This window comes from Colletotrichum karsti (assembly GCF_011947395.1).
Source record: "Colletotrichum karsti strain CkLH20 chromosome Unknown Scaffold8, whole genome shotgun sequence".
In the NCBI taxonomy this organism is placed as follows: domain Eukaryota; kingdom Fungi; phylum Ascomycota; class Sordariomycetes; order Glomerellales; family Glomerellaceae; genus Colletotrichum; species Colletotrichum karsti.
In genome coordinates this window covers 839,400-856,484 of record NW_024065908.1, presented here as the reverse complement: position 1 = coordinate 856,484, position 17,085 = coordinate 839,400, and the positions used below count along the sequence as shown (strand labels likewise).

Here is a 17,085-nt window from a genome sequence, read left to right as displayed (position 1 = left end):
GTGTGTGTGTGTGTGTCGCTTTGGGATCATTCTGTATATAATTAAGGGTGTGAGGTCGACGTGTTTCTGCTAGTTGTTTCAATCGCATATGAAGTCTGGCCGCTCGCCAGGCACGAGATCTCGCAAACCAATTGATTCATATCCTGCTGACGAGATGACCAAATTTGAGAGAAGATACCAATTCAGAAGTCCCTTGAACATCTTATGTCTTGCGTTCTTGCACACCTGTACGGGGGCATTGGAGACAACCACACGTAGAGGTATCTTAAGCTTCGTGAAGCATGGCATTAACGATGTGCTCATGGAAGATGCCGATATTATTGTCGCGTCTTCAGTACACAACAACGTTGTGTGCAAGAGGATGATAAACTTTGGACGTGACCCTTCCAATCACCTCATCATCGATTATCCAAAGCCCTCCCTGCCTTCGAATTGAGATACCGATTTCTAATGTATTCATGACATATTAGCCAAACAACCATCACGAAACCGGCATCAAGGACGCTTTTCCGACTCACCTCCGGTCAGCCCAGAACATCACATACCACGCGGCTGCCATGGGCGGTGCGACGTACCAGAATTGGCTAGAGCACCGCCTCCAGACGTTGAAGATGGCGTTATGAGCAGCACCGGCCAACGGGTTCAGACGATTGGGAGCTATCCCGTACGTGATGATGCCCCTCTGCTTTTGCCCACCTGGGGGCATCTTAGCTACTCATCAGCGCTGTCTTTGAAAGGGGATCATACCGATATTTCCCCACCAACCTTTCCACCTACGTTATGGGGCATCAGGAGTTAGATAACTTAAGAAAGGTGTAGGTGCCTTAGGTATGGACCGGGAGAACAAGCGACTTACATGCCATATCTTCCCACCGGAACATGGGGTCCGGACTGGAGACCTTGCGTCGGTTTCATGCTTGTTATCTGGATACCCTGCCTCGATGGAGAATGCTACAAATAGGATGGCTAGATGTCTGTTGAATCAAGCGGGCCATCGTTCTTGTTATAGACGAGCTCCAAACTCTGGGTTCGGAGTCGATTCTCGGACTCGGACTTCATGGCCGGGCCAACGTTCAAGTCCCGAAGACACGGACACTCAGCCGGCTGCAAACGCGTTCCGCGCACAAACTATAGTGGATTTCACGAAGTAAGTCACATTTGACTTTGAGACGCGGAGTCTATCCAGCCCAAGTCCGGAAAATCGTCGCCCCAAAAAGCTCCCATAACATCCAGCTCCTCCTGGTCGACATCAAAAGACAAGCCGGTGTCTTGCGCCACAGCTTGATCTCCGATCATTTCCGTCAACACTGCAACGGCATGATTAACTGCTTCTAACCCTCCTTTCTCCATTGCGTCTCCTAGGGTTTTCCCGTTCATCTTGGCCTCGATCTCTGCTAGGTTCACAGCAAAATAAACGTAGTCCTTTACATTATCCTGCCCAGCACGTATACGCTTCTCAGACCATTCCACACCGGCACGGAGTAGCATGTGCAGTTCTGCAGTACGAACCACGAAGGCCGGTCTGTTTATACCATCATTTCCCACCATGAGATTCAGCTCTGTGGCGATGACGCTCGTCGCGAGGTGTTGAGCTGTTCTGAACGAGCCGGAGCCGCAGAGAGACAGACGAGTAAAGTCCGAGCACTGGTCCTTGATCCCTGAAGTTGTGTGGATGATCTCCAACAGAGGATCGTTGATGTGAGAGATGGGAAGCGTCATGTAGGACATCTCCAAGGCGGCTTCGGTGCATATTTTATGAGAGTGGCAGAATAAGGGGCTGGAAAGGGGTATATAAGGTAGGTGCAGAGTGAAAATGCACCTTATGAACACTGCATCGCAGTATTGATACTGAAACTGCGACACCTTTGGATACATCAAGCGGAGAGCCTCGTCCAGAGACCGGCGGGCGGCAGAAAGCTGCGAGCTGAGCTGCAGAATCGCCGCGTAGCTAGTCTCCGGCTTGATCTTGCTCCAGTGCTTCGAAAGCCGCAGCCTAAGCGGAATCGAGCGGCCCAGAGATATCTGAACAGATGTATCCGTGAGCAACCCCATGTCCTTGGCAGATGGGACGGTCTCGATGTCGGGGCCGATCTGATCATCGTCGACGTTCAACGGCAGCTCGGTGTCATAATCATCGGAAGACAGCAGAGACGGCTGACCGGAGTCGAGACTCGCATCAAGTACGAGCTCTAAAATCGTCGTCCACAGCCGCCGCCGCATCTCGGCTTGGTAGATCGACATGCGCGGCAACCTGGCCGGGTCCCGGTGCAGCCCGAGGCACATCGCGGATCGTAGCAGGGTCCCGCTGAGGATCCATACCCGGTCGCCGTAGAGAGACTCCGTCGCCTGCAGAGACAAGTGCAGAAGACACATCACCTGGATACCGGCGATGGTTGATCTTCGGTTCTCTGACGACTCGAGCCATTCTTGTGCTTCGTGGATCCATTGGAGGGCGCAGGGCCGCAGGGAGAATGTGTCGTCGTGCATGCAGGCTCCTAGTGCCATGCACAACTGGAATCTGATGATGAAGTCTGACGGGAGCATGTCTGGGTGCTCCCGAAATGTTTCTTGTTCTTTTTGGAATGTTGGGACGTGGATGATGCGGTAGATGTGTTCGAAAGTGCGAAGGTATATAGCAAGTAACTCGTCCATCAGGGCTTTGTCTGGTAAGTGCCTGCCATATTGCCCAGGCAGGCGTAGTAGAAGTCTCTGTGTCTTGAGACTACTGATCAGAGCTTTACAATGTTGAAGTCCCCTCCAGCATTCACCTTGCTTGGATACTTCTCGATCTAGCCATTTCAAAGTCGGCAAGTTCTGGGGCTTGTGAGAAAGAAGGATGTGTCGGAGGAATGGTGGACATACATACCAGAATAGCCGAATATAACCAGTGACCCGGAGATATGTACCTAAATTTGACCAGGAATAGGGTGGGAGGGGCTGGAAGTTCGGTTAAGGAGCTGATAGTAGGCGACGCCCGGCTTGATTCAGCTCGAATGTTCTCGGTTGCGTTCGCGGGTGACTCTGCCACAATAGTTTCGCTACCCCATGTCGGTACAGGTGTTTTCGAGACCAAGACGCTGCCGAGCGATGATGAGTGCCATACCCCGGTGTCCGACGGTGACCTCCTTGCTTCTGCGTGCGCCGTGGTGACTCCGGCCCGCGAGGGGAGCGCCGTGAGCCCGGAGTCGGCCTCCGTCAGCGCGGCGGGCACCGGGCTGACTTGAGATTCTCTGGATTCTTGCGGTTGTGCGGCGACGAAGGGCTCGGGGTATGTACAGACCCTGTTCCTGGAGCGCTGGCAGCTGGTGCAGGGCCGTTCGTGATCGCACCTGAGTTTCCTTTTTCGGCATTCAGTGCAGGCTAGGGCGCGTCTGCGTCGCACGCGAGCCTTGCTTTGAGGAGTTGATTCCATTCTTGGCTGCCGGTATCATCGCATACCTTTCCTGTAGAGAAAGATTGGGCGATGACGGACTTTGGAGGAGATGTTGACTTAAACCACGGGGTGGGGTCCGGGCTTCGGACTCGGGCTCGGACTCGGAGTCCGGGTATGTGGGTTCCTGTACTATCTTTTGTCGAGTCTTTACCCCGAACGAGTGTTCTCGCCGATTTTCTGATCTTTGTTATGAAACGTTCAGATCAATCTATGGAAAGCGAGTTCGCCGAGAATATTGGCGGAACAGCTGGATATACCTCAGTATTGTGACCAGAGTTGCATGGCTCCCTATCCGAGCCTCCAACATACTATTAGGAAGTAATGATCATTCTTGCATTGCGTGAGTGGAGATTTACGTATCTAGTATCGAAGTCTACATGGAAGTTCTATTCAAATCGGAAAGATGAAGTGTCAAAATACAGGCCAAATCTAATTCTACCAGAGGAATAATCCTTGATTCCTCACAAAGACGCTTTGCTCAACCTGACATAACACTGCCTGGGTTTGACCGTCAGACCATCGTAGCCACTATAGCTAGAAAGCTCCGATGGGCACGGCAAGAACTCAAAGTTCCAGATCAAGAGCGCAGTAAACATGCGCAGTTCAAGATAAGCCAGCCGGCGCCCGAAACAGGCCCTAGGTCCCAAGCCAAACGCCATCTGCGGTCCAGCTGTGGCATCGAAGACCGTCTCGTCACTTCCGTCTTTGGCCGACACGAGCCAGCGTTCCGGCCGGAACTCAGTGACGGGATATGGCGACGCTTTCCAGGTGCGGATGCGGTTCGCGACGTCCAGGGCGGACTTTGTACGCTTCGATTCGGGAATCTCGAACTCGGGCTTCATGATGCTCTCTCCGATGGTTACCATGACCACATTTGTGTCCTTTGGGATGTGATGGCCTAGGATGGTGGTATTCTGAAGAGCTTGGCGATCCGTGACTGAAGTTGTGCCCGCGCAGCGAAGGATCTCTTCCAATGTCGCGTCGAGGTACGGGATGCTCGTCCTGGTGATCTCCTCGCAGGTCGGTTGGCGTTTCTCAGCCACTACCGTCGAAAGATACTTGTGAAGCTGACCTCTCAGGTTTCTTTGGGCGTTCTGGTTGTCCGTCAAGAACTTCAGGCCCCATCCGAACGTGGTGGCGCTGGTTTCATGACCTGCCATGAGAAAACCGAAGACCTGTTCTCGTCGACAACAGTCAGTCAACAATCATGAGGTTATAGATGCCAGTCTTGAGACAGCAATGGGCCTACATACCTCGCTGTGCATTCCGATGGACTTGTAAGCTGGTATCCTTCCTTCTTTCTCGGCGAAAAGCTGTTCTCGGTGTATCATGTGCTCTACGGCCGAGGTCACTGGCTCATCGGCTTCGAGCCTCCTCACGGCAACGTCGATTTCGTGGTTTATGAACTGATCGCGGATTCTTTTAGCCTCTTTGATCCGTGATGTCCGATGCATATACCACGACCGAATCTTTGGGAACACCGCCCTCCTTGCCTCCTCGACGCTTTCAGCCAAGGTCAAGACGGCCTCGACAAACTCATTCCTAGGCTCTTCGGGAAAGATCACAGGATAGTTGGCCGAAGTTGGTTTCTCGATGTCCGGCAGAGATGAGATCATCTCAAGACGAGCCGGAACGGCTGTGTAAGCGAAGCTGCCTCCAAAGGAGAACGACAGGACGGCATCGAGAGCACCGTAATAGATGTCTTCAAAGGCTTCGAAAGGGCGTTGCTCGGCAAGCCGAGCCTTGTGCTCCCAGAGCTCGACCACCTTGAGGACATTCTGGTAGATAGGCTCGGCGGCGACGTTGTGGAGGAAGGCCGGTGTCATCAGATCCTGCAACCATTTTCGCTGCCTTTTGTAGAGAGGATCGCCGGTCTTCATGAGCATGTGGAACTGCGGGAAGATGGGGCCGAAGATTGAGTCCAGGCTGTCTGCCCGGTCGAACTCTTTGGCTCGTCGCATGCTGATATCTTCCGCCTCGCGAAAGTCTGCGACGATAACCAGAGGCCGTGAGAAGGGGCGCAGCCACAGCTGGATGATGGGAGACTGGAGCTTTTCGCACTGGGAAGCGACCCATCGCCAAAGAGAGATGTCCTGCTTCTGGCTTTCCAGGAGAGATGGGATGTCTCCCATGACAATTCTGCCGGCTTCTTCGTTGTACGGTATGCCTGGGATTGGCTTCGGCAAAAGCCATAGGTATATGGTGTAAGAAGACAACGCGGCAACTGCAATCAGCAGAGTCGTAGGCGTGATAGTGGCGATGACGGGCGACATGTTCATGCGACTTGGTGGCTGGCGGCAGGAGGAATCAAGTTGTTTGAGCAATTGGAACACTCTAAGACTGAGTAATCTATTATCCGTCGAAGCTGGCCTATTACCTGTAACATAAATACTGTTCCGATGCGGCTTAGAGACGGGTCGTTGTCCGTGGTATGTGGTCGTTTTCGGAGTCCGAGCCCGAATCTACAATCCGCAAATCCGGAGATCGATCTGTGTTATGGCTGCACTCTCCCGGCTCTTCCACCTTGCGCGTGAATTTGCACGAGATTAGTTGCCAGGGGCTTGAGCCGCTTCTTCCTCATTGGGCTTTCTACCCCAGACAGAATAGCTAGGAATTGTCAGCCTATCCGAACTTCGCCAACGCCAAAACTCGAACTTACATTGGCCAGTAGGCATGGATGTGTCGGTTCTTGAGGTCCTTCCGAACATCGACCAAGAAGACGATAACCTCCTCCTTCGTCCACCCATGTATCCTGGTGAAGGGCGCCATGGCCCAGGCCTCGCAACCGGCACACACATTCTCGTTGTTCCAAATGCCAATCTCCTTGTACTTAGGGTCCTTAGGCCACGAGTTGGTGGGCCACTTGTATCGGTTCAGGGTCACGTCGCGGAATCCGATCTCGACCATCATGTCCCTCAGAGCTGGGATGCTCTGGAAAGCGCGGCCGGACTTCTCCAGGGCGCCGAAGACCAGCTCGAGGTATTTGTGAAGCGCATGCTCTTCTTTGAGAGAGCCGTCGTCGGAGGTGGGCTTGTCCATCTCGTCCAGTTCGAGGTAGCCGCCCGGTGCGAGGCCGCTGATTGAATGAGCATGGTGATTTTGTATATGGAAAGCCTAGGGCGGTTCTTACTCGTAGCATCTCTGCAAGTAGGTCTTCCACTCCGAGAGACTTGATGTCATCATTCTGCTGTGAATGTAGTCAAAGGGACGGGAGAATGTCCACGATTCCTCGATGTCGTCGATTTCGAACTTAACGTTGGGGGGCGTGCTGAACAAGTCAGCTGGTTATTCCAGAGTTACATCGCGGTCAATGTTTCGCGAGTTGGGGGCCCTACAAGCCAGGTTGAATAGCGGAAAGATCAACGCCGAGTACCTGTGCAAGTTCTTAGTTACTTCACTTCGACTTACAAAGAGCGATCTCACCTCAGCTTCGGGGTGCTCGTCGCCGAACTCGACAGCCCATATTCCGGTTCCAGTGCCGACATCAAGCACGCGCTTCACCTTCACGCCAGAGGACTTGTCGTTCGGCGGAGCTGTCCCCAGCTTGTTGTCGTACGTGAGTAAGAACAGGTTGTGTTGCAGGTCTGAGAAGGTCAGCATGAGATACCAAGTTTGGGTTTCAATTCAAAATACCTAGCCGGTCGTTCTCAGTCTCGTCATTGGGGTAACTGTATTCTGGGCTCGTCAGGACTGGCAGAGCTCAATGGCATAGGGGAAAGCCCACTTCCATCCTTGTACCGATGGTACGTCCTGCCGTTCTCATTTCTGTAGTCGAGAATGGAGCTGCTCACACTCTCACTTGACGAAGCAATACTCTAGTCGAATCAGTGTCTGAAAGACTTGTCCTCCTAAGCAAAATCGCCATGAAAGCCTTACACTGAGTGCTGACACGCCGTCATCCGTAACCTGTGGCCAATATCAGTTCTCTTGGTGTGACGCCGGAAGGGACTTGATGCAATACCTCATCAGCGACCAGAACGACGTCGTTGTTAGGCACAGTAGACCCAGTCATATTGACAGAAGCTTAGGATGGAAATCTATAGACCAAGTTGAAAACCCCAACGGCGTCAAAAACTAGAACTCGAAAGTTCCGAGGAATTAATTAATTCTGCAGCACTGAACATTTTATCTCTTTTCGCCCAGTCAATAATGCTTTGGCATTGTCTTTACCCCTCTTCTTGGCTGGAGACAACCATGCAATGTGATGAATGCTGCATACCTAAGCGACGAAAACCCACGATTTCCGACATGCTGTTGGTCCTCGAGTCGCAATGAACGACCGGGGCCCTGCTCTGTTGGAGCTCTCGCTCAGGCTGCGGTGGGAAGGAAGTATTTGGACCCTTGATGTTAGCCCCAGATTCGACAAATTAGCGTGCGCTTCCCGCGATTTTAAGTCCCGGCCCGGCAGCCCCGATGCAGCAACCATGCAACGTGAAGGAAACACCCATGCCAGTCGAACAGGTACCGCTGTCATTCGTTGGATTGACGAGCATCTAGCACAGGCCGAAAGCAGAGGTTTCTATTCGTACTTACTTCGGTCGAAAAGTCCCATCAATTCACCGGATCTTAGTGCTGCACAAACTTTCGACAAATTCCAGCTGGCGTTTGACTTCCGGGCACCGTCGGAGAGCCTACGCGGTTTAGCGCCGGGAAAGGTGGGGACGGTGCCGAAGGGAGCCCGGAGCTTCGCGATTTGATCTGCAACTTAAGCGGCTCAGCTTACGTTTAACTTTCATAGTTAGTCAGGAAGTCTTGGGTTTCTATTGAGTTGCGATTGATGAAATTGGGCATTTCTACGCTTAGTATGATCTGTTACGCTCACCTGAATCTCCCTACGACTTATACGATACTGTCGGCTTCGAGAACTCACAGAGTATCTTTCTGATCAGATGAGGTTTGTGCCATATCTTTATCTATATTTGTAATACACTGACAGGGTTATGCAAGACCTAGAACTTCGCAATTGTCGTGCCGACCTTGTGCTTCCCAGCCAATTCGAGAATGACCTTTCCAAGCGACAAATCCATGATTCCAATGCCAACGCTCTTGTAAATAATGAGACCATTCTCAAGCCACTCGCGCAACGCCTTCTCCTCGCCCTCATCTGCCTTTCTCAACCTATCAGTGAATTCGCCAACCTCTGTAATCTTCTCCGCCGGGATCTTGGCCTCCACGAGCTCTCCCGCCTCCAGGAAGCAGGCCTCCCTGCTATCCACAAAGATGACGCCTTCCTTCTTCTCCCCTCCGGAAGTCTTGAACGCACCAAGCGGCGTGTCGACGATGGCGCGCAGGAAGTCGGGGTCGATCTCCTTCATGTTGAGCTTATACGACCCGATGGCCGCAATGTACCGCGTCTTCGCCGTCGCCCGGTCCGAGGTCAGCCACTCGGAGGGGAACAGGCGCTCGGTAGACGGCGTCGTGCAGAAGATGACGTCGCTCTCCTCGACAGCGGAGCGCAGTGACCCCTCGTCGGCGGGCGTCGTCCCCGGCGCGGCCTCGATGATGGAGAACTTCACCCCGGAGCAATCTCCCACCCCGCTGGCCGAGCCCATGCTTCGCAACCGCTCGATGAGCTGGCTCGCGCGGGGCTCGGATCGGTTCACGATGGTGACGCTCTTGATATCCTTCCCGCGCAACACCAAAGCCAGACGAAGATGCCAGAGGGCCTGCTTTCCGGCGCCGAAGACCACGATGTTCGCCGTCTGCTTGCGGTAGCGGTACAGCAGGATGGAACCTAGCGAGGTGCGGAAGGCCGTCAGCTCCTCGGCGTTGATGATGCCGATGGCCCTGCCGGTGCCGTCGCAGACGGTGAGGACGCAGCGGAGACCGCTGGAAGCGGCCTCTGGCGGCGGGAGGCTGACGACCTTGACGGACATGCCGCCCTCCATGGTCGCGGGCATGAAGAGGCCGGTGGTGCCGTCGGGGCGGACGACGGCGGCGCGGTGGGGTTGGTATTGGGCTTCCTGGCCGACGGAGTAGGAGAGGAAGGCGTCGGTGAGGACGTTTGACATGTGCGAGACGTCTTCGGGGCCGAAGTTTTGGAAGAGCTGCTTCACATCATCGTCGGACAGGACCGTGAAGGCCATGGTGTCGGCGGGGGTTGGTGAGGATGAAGCGGGTGATCAGGAGCTTGCAGCTGCGCGAAGGTGGCCCAATGAGCCTGGTTTGCGAGATGAAGTACAGAGCTAGGTATTTCTCTTCATGTGCTTAGATTTGTGTGTTCAGATTGAGTGTGTTGAAGAATGATCTGAGGTTTGTTGAAGATGCGCCGATGTAAGCCGGTGCCCCTCCGAGGATTCGTCTACAGTGGAGAACCGGTCGGGCCCCTGCCCCCGAGGCCCGAGATCGGAGCCCTCGGCTTGACCTTCCGGTTCCGTCGAGATCACTTCTCCTTTGGGCGAATATATCGGCAGATCACGGCCGTGTAGAACAAGAATCTATCGGAGGCTCAAACCGGCTTTCCTGTTATGAGTCTGGTCTATCTTGCGGCACTGCTGCTTCGATGAAGCCAATTATTGTAATTTACATGTGCTTTCCAGAACATCATCACAGCGAGAACCATGAAAGGGTGCCGTAGAACGTCATAGTCGGCACGACTAGTATCGTGGGTGCGATTCCGATTGCTCGATTCCGTGTAAGTGCCGACCGAGTGGGTGTGCAATATCGACCTAGTCGGGCCATCACTACCGATGCAAGATGGGCGATCGCCGGCTGACCTCCTCTCTTTGAGGTCGACTTCGCCTTTTTCGTGATGCCGCATGCTTGGTGTTTTGGAATCCAATATTTCGACGTGGCTTTGCGTTGCGATGGGATGCAATTCCTACCCGAACACATGAGGCGCACTGCCCAGATGAGCGACCGGTGAATTCGACACCACATCTCCTGCGATATCTACCTCGTGACAGAGCCTAAAAGGAGACCCATTCGGTAGCGTTAATGGACTTGGCGTTGTCTCCATTCCAATGAAGCCATAGTCACCTCAGCTTGTAAACTGTCCATGTCGCAAGCCACGAGAAAAAGGTGTTCCGACAAGTTCTTTCCAGCTTTTCTCTCCTCTGAAGTCTTGTCGCAGTCTTGAGGTGTCGAATGGAGAGACGTCGGTCGGGATCAAACGCGGTAGCTTTTTTCGTCGATCAGGGAGTTCAACCGAGAATGACGTGCAGTAGTGCTACGAAGGAGGCGGCGATGAACGAAATTCTCGACGGATGAGGATTTCACATACCTTGGCTGCGGCATTGACTTGTCTGTTAGGTGGTGCATTAGAAATCAACTCTGCGTTCAAGACAAGTCGTCGGTGCGAAAGGACGAAATGCCCATCTGCACACCCTCAACTCTGTCCAAGCCCCCAAATTGTCTCCGCGGCACACTGGACAAGTTCAGCCGAAATCCGTGAAATTGTCGCTCGGATCTCGAGTATTCCGCCGGTTCGGACGAGATGCCAATAAGCAGGTTCATCACATCAACAGAGAGATCACCACTGCCGTCCGAACAAGACGGAGCAAGTTGTCAGCAACCAACAAACCGGAGCGGCGCCGTCGTCCGGCGGCGCAGCAGAATAAACGGCGGAGTAGAGGTGAACATCCAACCCCAAAAAGTCGGGGGGATCGAAGGGTCTTCGGCAGAAATTAGCGCAGAAATGGACTCCAACCCCGTCCGTGGGCTCGCGTGGACTCCGTGGTTCAGACATGAAGCCCCCGCCCCCAAAGTCCGCCAGATCGCGGCCAAGCATGCGGCCCTGCCCCCATGGCGGGGATGCCACAGGGAGCTGTTCAACTGTACCGTAAGGTAGGTAGGCCCAGATGGAGGCGGACTTTCGGGCCCGGGTTGGTCACCGGAGACTTGCTCGCTTTCGGGATGTGATGCCCCGTTTCCTGAGACCAGTCTAGAGGCTGCGGTGTCACCTTGTCACATATTTCACGCATTTGACAAGAGAAACGCAAACGAACGGACAGGAAGAATAATCAGCGTGGACGTTGAGGTCGACGCTAAACATGCGAAACCAGACGCAAGGCGTGCCGTATGCCGTACCGTACCGCCTCTGCATCTCCACGGACCCCGGAACCCTACCCAGTCTAAGTCTGGCCCAATACCACAACCCGGCTTTTGACGTCCACACAACATCGCAACATGCCCTCATGCGCCCAGTGCCACTCCGACATCATATCGACTATCGAGCAAGAAATCGTAAATACCCACATCCCCAACCCTACCTCGGACCCGAGCTGCCACATCCAGTAATCCTACATAGATCAAGGATGGACGGGCGGGAAGGCAAGGCAAGGCGTAAACGGGAAGGATTGCGCCTACCCGTTCCACACCCCTCCGTATCCTGCACGATGAGACTGCCGACAGCTCATATTTTCTTTGATTTGCTTGATATGTCACGAAAAAAGGCACCTTGATCTAAGGTTTGGCGAGCTTGTCCCAGACGGTGATAGGTCCGTAGATCCATCCGTGGCGGGAACCCATGACGCGCGGCGGGCCGTTGGGGCACGATTTTCCCGTCCCTCTAGGCTCTGGGCGGAGGTCGAGTCTAGACGGAGAGGCGAGGTAGGTAGGTCATCGACTCATGCACGACGGCGTCCGTATGGCCTCCGGGGTCGCGAAAGGATACCCGAGTTGCATCACCGGTAGGTAAGGTAAGGTAAGGTAGTTCGGGCAAGGCCCGCTGGCGGGGTCCTCGACGAATGGATGTCGGGTGAATTGTAAACGGCTGTGACGTTGTCGTTCTCTGGAGAGTTGTCGAGGGCATCGTTGCTAATCAGGTTGTCCCTGCGGTCAAGGGTATGTCGAGGTCTGCGGATGGACGGTTTATAAGATGAAACTCTCGCCCGCGTAGGTGTTGATGTGAACTCCAACATCAGATCATCTTCTTGGTACGATCAAACTGAATCTTATAAGCCATCAACTAATCGAAGTTGGGCTTGAGAACTCACGACCATCTTGTCGTAACCATCAACAAAAGATAGTCCTGAGAAACTCCAAGATGTCGATGATAATCCAAACATCGAGCCCACGGCTCTCCCCCTTCATACTCTGGCCAGCAGTGGCCGCCTGCTTGGTAAGTCTTTCATCAACTTACACGCGCAACCATCACAACCCCATCACCAGAAACTAACACCCCCTCAGACCGTCCTCTACTTCCTCCTCACGGCAATCTACAACATCACCCTCCACCCCCTCCGCAAATACCCGGGCCCGCGCCTCTGGGCCGCCTCCCGCCTCCCCTACTCCCTCATGCTCCTCCGCGGCGACCCCCACAAGACCATCCTCGACCTGCACGCCCGCTACGGCGACACCGTCCGCGTCTCCCCCTCGGAGCTCTCCTTCCAGTCCCCGGACGCCTGGAAGGAGATCATGGGCCACCGCAAGGGCGCCAAGCTCGAGGAGAACGCCAAACACCCGGACTTCATCGACGAGAACCACGCCGACCTCATCTCCGCCAACCGCGAGGACCACGCCCGCTACCGCCGCATCCTCTCCCACGGCTTCTCCGCCAAGAGCATGCAGGACCAGCAGCCCATCATCAAGTCCTACATCGACCTCCTCATCGAGCGTCTGCATGGTGTCTCCTCCAAGGGGCCCCTCGACCTCGTCGCCTGGTACAACTTCACGACCTTCGACATCATCGGCGACCTCGCCTTCGGCGAGTCCTTCGGCTGCCTGGAGAACTCGGACTACCACCCCTGGGTCAAGCTCATCTTCGACGACATCAAGCTCGGCTCCTACCTGTTCGTCCTGAAGAGCTATAAGGCCGTCGAGCCGCTGCTCAAGAAGTTCCTCCCGCAGAAGCTCGTCGACAAGCGCAGGTCGCACTACGAGCTCATCGAGGAGAAGCTCGACAGACGCATCGCGCTGGGCACGCCGAGGCCCGACTTTGCGGAGTCCATGCTGCGAAAGACGGGCGACGAAGTACGTCCTCTCCTCCCTTTTCTTCCTACCCCCTTTCCGAAGCAAAGACTAACCTCTCCCCCTCCCTCGAAACCAGGCCCTCACAAGGACGGAACTCATCATGCACGCCCGCCTCCTCATCATCGCCGGCTCCGAGACCACGGCCACCGCCCTCTCCGGCGCCACCTACCTCCTCTGCTCGAACCCCTCGACCCTGGCCAGGCTCAACGACGAGGTCCGCGCCGCCTTCTCCTCCGACGACGACATCGACATCATCACCTCCGCCAAGCTCGAGTACCTCCAGGCCGTCCTCGAGGAGGCCCTCCGCATGTACCCGCCCGTGCCCAGCGCCCTGCCGCGCATCTCGCCGCCCAAGGGCCAGGAGATCCTGGGCGAATGGGTCCCCGGAAACGTACGTATTTTGCTCTGATTATTCTCTGACGGTGGTCTTTCTTTGTTAGGAGAACCGAATGCTGACGTCGAGTCTTGAACACAGACGACCCTGAGCGTCTGGCACTGGGCCATGTACCACAACGAGAGGAATTTCACCAAGCCCTTCGAGTTCCACCCCGAGCGCTGGATGGGCAACGATCCCCGGTTCGCCAACGACCAGCTCGAGGCCCTGAAGCCCTTCCACATCGGTCCCAGGAACTGTCTTGGCATGAAGTACGTTCACTTTCTCAGTCGCCTCAGTCACCTCCTCAACCCCAATAATATCTTCAAACACACAAACTGACACATCCAAAAACAGCCTCGCCTACGCCGAGATGAGAATGATCCTCGCAAAGGTCATCTGGAACTTCGACCTCCAGCTCGCCGAGGAGAGCAGGGACTGGCTCGACTGCGAGCGGCACCAGGTCTACACCCTCTGGGACAAGCCGCCTCTCAAGGTCCACCTGACCCCGAGGAAGACGAACTGAATAAAAAGAGACGGGATGGTTAAGATTTCGACTGCAGAATGGCATCTAGGTTGCGGGGTTCATATGACTTGACGACTCGCTCTATATGCCGTTTCTCTATTCGATTTGAATAAGGCGATAGATTTAAGGAGATTAGATAGAGGTTAGGGAGATTGGACCGTGTGTTTACATCGATATAGGTTTCATAGCGTCATAGCATTATTTGATCTTTCATTTCTACCTTTTCAACCTGTCATCCACACGTCGTCACGTCAAGCTTCCGCGCTGATGTCAGCACCTCATCGTCCCTGCTGGTGAAGCTGACCACCCGACTCTAACTCATTTATATCTTTCTCTAACTCTACCGCCCCTCTCTTCACTCTTCTCTTCTTTCATCTTCATAAAGTCGTAAACCGTCTACTCGCTTCTTCAAAGCTTAGAAGCATCAGCCTTTTTCCGGCCATGTAGTCAATGCTTCCTCCTCGGCGCCCGGTGGTACTGGTTGCTCCACCTGATCGGCGTACCGATCTCGTCCGCGAGCTTGTACACGAAGTTCGGCTCCCGCAGGAACTGCCTCGCCACCAGCACCGCGTCCGCCTGCGTCACCTGCCCGTGCTCCTCGTCCACCTCCAGCGTGGCCCCGTTGCCCTGGTCGGTCCCCAGGTGCCCGTTCGCCTCCCGGCCCTTGCCCTCGCCCCCGCCCTGCTGCCGCTTCTGCGCCTGCACGATGCTCCGCGCCATCTCGCCGCTCGAGATCATGCCCACGGCGCCGATCAGCAGCTCCTTCCCCTCGGCCTCGAGCGCCGCGCGGATCTTGCCCGCGATGCTGACCTGGTAGTACGGCGAGATCTCGATCTTCTGCTTCTCGTGGTTGCCGGCGGACGAGACGTCCAGCAGGTCGACGCCGGCCTCCGGGAGGAGCTTGGCGAGGCGGATGGAGTCGTCGACGGTCCAGGAGGGCTCGCCGGCGTACTCCATCCACTCCGTCGCCGAGATGCGGAGGAAGAGGGGCATGCCGGCGGGGATGACGTCGCGCACCGCCTTGACGGTCTCGAAGAGGAAGCGCGTGCGGTTCTCGAAGCTGCCGCCATATTGGTCGGTGCGTTTCTGTCGTTTCGTGTCAGCTTTTTCACGGTCCCATTCCTGATCGGGGAGTGGGGGATAACCTACGTTGGTCAGGGGCGAGAGGAACTCGGTCAGGAGATACCCGTGCGCGCCGTGGATCTCAATGACATCGACGCCCGCCTCGACGGCCCTCTTCGCGCTCTCGGCGAACTTGGCCACCAGCCCCTGAACCTCCTCTGTGCTCAGCTCCTTCGGCACAGCCCAGCCCTCCGAGTACGGAATCGCGCTCGGCCCGACGACATCGTCAGGCCACCCGCCCTCGCTCTCCAGCGCCAGCGCCTTGCCCTTCGTCTCGGTGATCCACGGCGCGAGCGTGCTCGCCTTGCGCCCGGCGTGCGCGAGCTGAATACCCGCGAGCTGGCCCTGGGAGTGAATAAAGTCCACGGCACGCCTCAGCGGCGCAATCTGCGAGTCCTGCCATAGCCCGACGTCCTCAGGCGAAATTCGCCCGCGGGCCTCGACGGCGGTGGCCTCGACGATGGTCAGCGCGGCGCCGTGGAGGGCGAACTGGCCCAGGTGGACGAGGTGGTAGTCCGTCATGTGGCCATCCTGGGCCGAGTACTGGCACATGGGGGAGACCCAGACGCGGTTGTTGATGCGCAGGTCGCGGATGCGGAGGGGCTGGAAGAGGGTCGGCGCCGTCGCGGCGTCGAGGGGGGTGCCGGCGGGGGGTTCCTGGGCCGGGGTGTAGAACGGCACGTTGGGGGCCGGCTTGTTGGCGGTTTTGGTCATGGTGGCTGGCTGGCTGGCGGAATCAACCTGGAGACGAGGGACGTGCGACTGCGGAGTGATGATGCTGGACGGTTGCAAGGTCTGTCGTGCCAGCGGTTTCGAGTTGATGAGGTTTTGTGTGTTGAAGCGTTGACGTGAACCGAATCTGGAGGGGGAAAGGGTGGGAAGCGAGGGGTTTATCAAGCAAGGTCGAAAACACCGGCAGGCGGAATCTAGATCCCGCAAAGACGGGGTAAGGCACGATGGCAATTGGTTTCTGAGTGGAATTCGCCGATTTGTCAAACCAGGGCGCTTCTTTGGTGGGCACGAAAGACGTCGAGATAGGAAAGAAGCTCGTCGGTGGTTGGTTTCCGTAACACGTTTCTCTCTTCGCTTCAGGAATTAACAACCCAGATGGTGGGGCTCTCGATTTATCAGCTCGGGGTGAAAGCACGCCGTCTAACCAGCTTTGCCAAGTTGTCTGCAAAACGCCCTTGGTTTTTCACGCCCTAGAACCATTCCTACCGCGGCACATATCCATATCATGAAGCCATATCCCGCCAGTCTGCTGAGTAATTGCAGAATCGCCTGCGTCAGTGATGTGGCGTCATTCCGAGTTATTCCCCGTGTGGCGCCGATCCGGAGCCGATGATCCAGGTTCGAACGGCAACGCCTTTCTACGCGCGACACTAGCTTCGTTTCTCGCTAAAGAGTTCCCCGAGTTTCTTCTAAATGAAGTCGGGTCGCATTGTTTGCAAAAGACGTTTCGCAGGCTTTGTTGATCTTAGCCGGGGTCTTGTTTGACTAACATCATTCCAGACTGAGACCAGCCACGAATCATGGATGGGCACGTCCCACTGACGACGAATAAGCTCTGTAGCCAAAACCAACGACTCCTTAGGTACTCACACAGACCGAGGTAACACAGCACAACAACTCATCAACCGTTCCAAGTCACACATCATGTTCAAAAGACGTAATTGCTGAACCAAGATCATGAATTCATGAACGTACTAACTACATTAG

General features: G+C 55.3%; 6 protein-coding genes across 6 annotated transcripts; 1 reads left to right on the top strand and 5 right to left on the bottom strand.

The window, feature by feature from the left end:
• Positions 1-1,152: 1,152 nt before the first annotated feature.
• Positions 1,153-2,652, bottom strand: CkaCkLH20_03377 (C6 zinc finger domain-containing protein; the record flags this gene model as incomplete). Its single annotated transcript, XM_038886096.1, has 1 exon — positions 1,153-2,652. One exon carries the CDS (start codon positions 2,650-2,652, stop codon positions 1,153-1,155), a length of 1,500 nt encoding a protein of 499 aa, XP_038748605.1.
• A 1,242-nt stretch (positions 2,653-3,894) lies between these two features.
• Positions 3,895-5,706, bottom strand: CkaCkLH20_03376 (uncharacterized protein; the record flags this gene model as incomplete). The annotated part of the gene is made up of 2 exons (XM_038886095.1): positions 3,895-4,608; positions 4,687-5,706. The coding sequence occupies 2 exons, from the start codon at positions 5,704-5,706 to the stop codon at positions 3,895-3,897; spliced, it is 1,734 nt and encodes a 577-aa protein (XP_038748604.1).
• A 273-nt stretch (positions 5,707-5,979) lies between these two features.
• Positions 5,980-7,445, bottom strand: CkaCkLH20_03375 (uncharacterized protein; the record flags this gene model as incomplete). Its single annotated transcript, XM_038886094.1, has 9 exons — positions 5,980-6,040; positions 6,093-6,509; positions 6,564-6,701; positions 6,769-6,806; positions 6,857-7,017; positions 7,067-7,108; positions 7,158-7,248; positions 7,310-7,339; positions 7,395-7,445. 9 exons carry the CDS (start codon positions 7,443-7,445, stop codon positions 5,980-5,982), a joined length of 1,029 nt encoding a protein of 342 aa, XP_038748603.1.
• A 937-nt stretch (positions 7,446-8,382) lies between these two features.
• On the bottom strand, positions 8,383-9,519 carry CkaCkLH20_03374 (uncharacterized protein; the record flags this gene model as incomplete). The annotated part of the gene is made up of 1 exon (XM_038886093.1): positions 8,383-9,519. The coding sequence occupies one exon, from the start codon at positions 9,517-9,519 to the stop codon at positions 8,383-8,385; it is 1,137 nt and encodes a 378-aa protein (XP_038748602.1).
• A 2,900-nt stretch (positions 9,520-12,419) lies between these two features.
• Positions 12,420-14,244, top strand: CkaCkLH20_03373 (uncharacterized protein; the record flags this gene model as incomplete). Its single annotated transcript, XM_038886092.1, has 5 exons — positions 12,420-12,494; positions 12,563-13,345; positions 13,422-13,736; positions 13,821-13,990; positions 14,076-14,244. 5 exons carry the CDS (start codon positions 12,420-12,422, stop codon positions 14,242-14,244), a joined length of 1,512 nt encoding a protein of 503 aa, XP_038748601.1.
• Positions 14,245-14,691: 447 nt separating this feature from the next.
• Positions 14,692-16,080, bottom strand: CkaCkLH20_03372 (NADH: flavin oxidoreductase/NADH oxidase; the record flags this gene model as incomplete). The annotated part of the gene is made up of 2 exons (XM_038886091.1): positions 14,692-15,330; positions 15,394-16,080. The coding sequence occupies 2 exons, from the start codon at positions 16,078-16,080 to the stop codon at positions 14,692-14,694; spliced, it is 1,326 nt and encodes a 441-aa protein (XP_038748600.1).
• Positions 16,081-17,085: the final 1,005 nt, after the last annotated feature.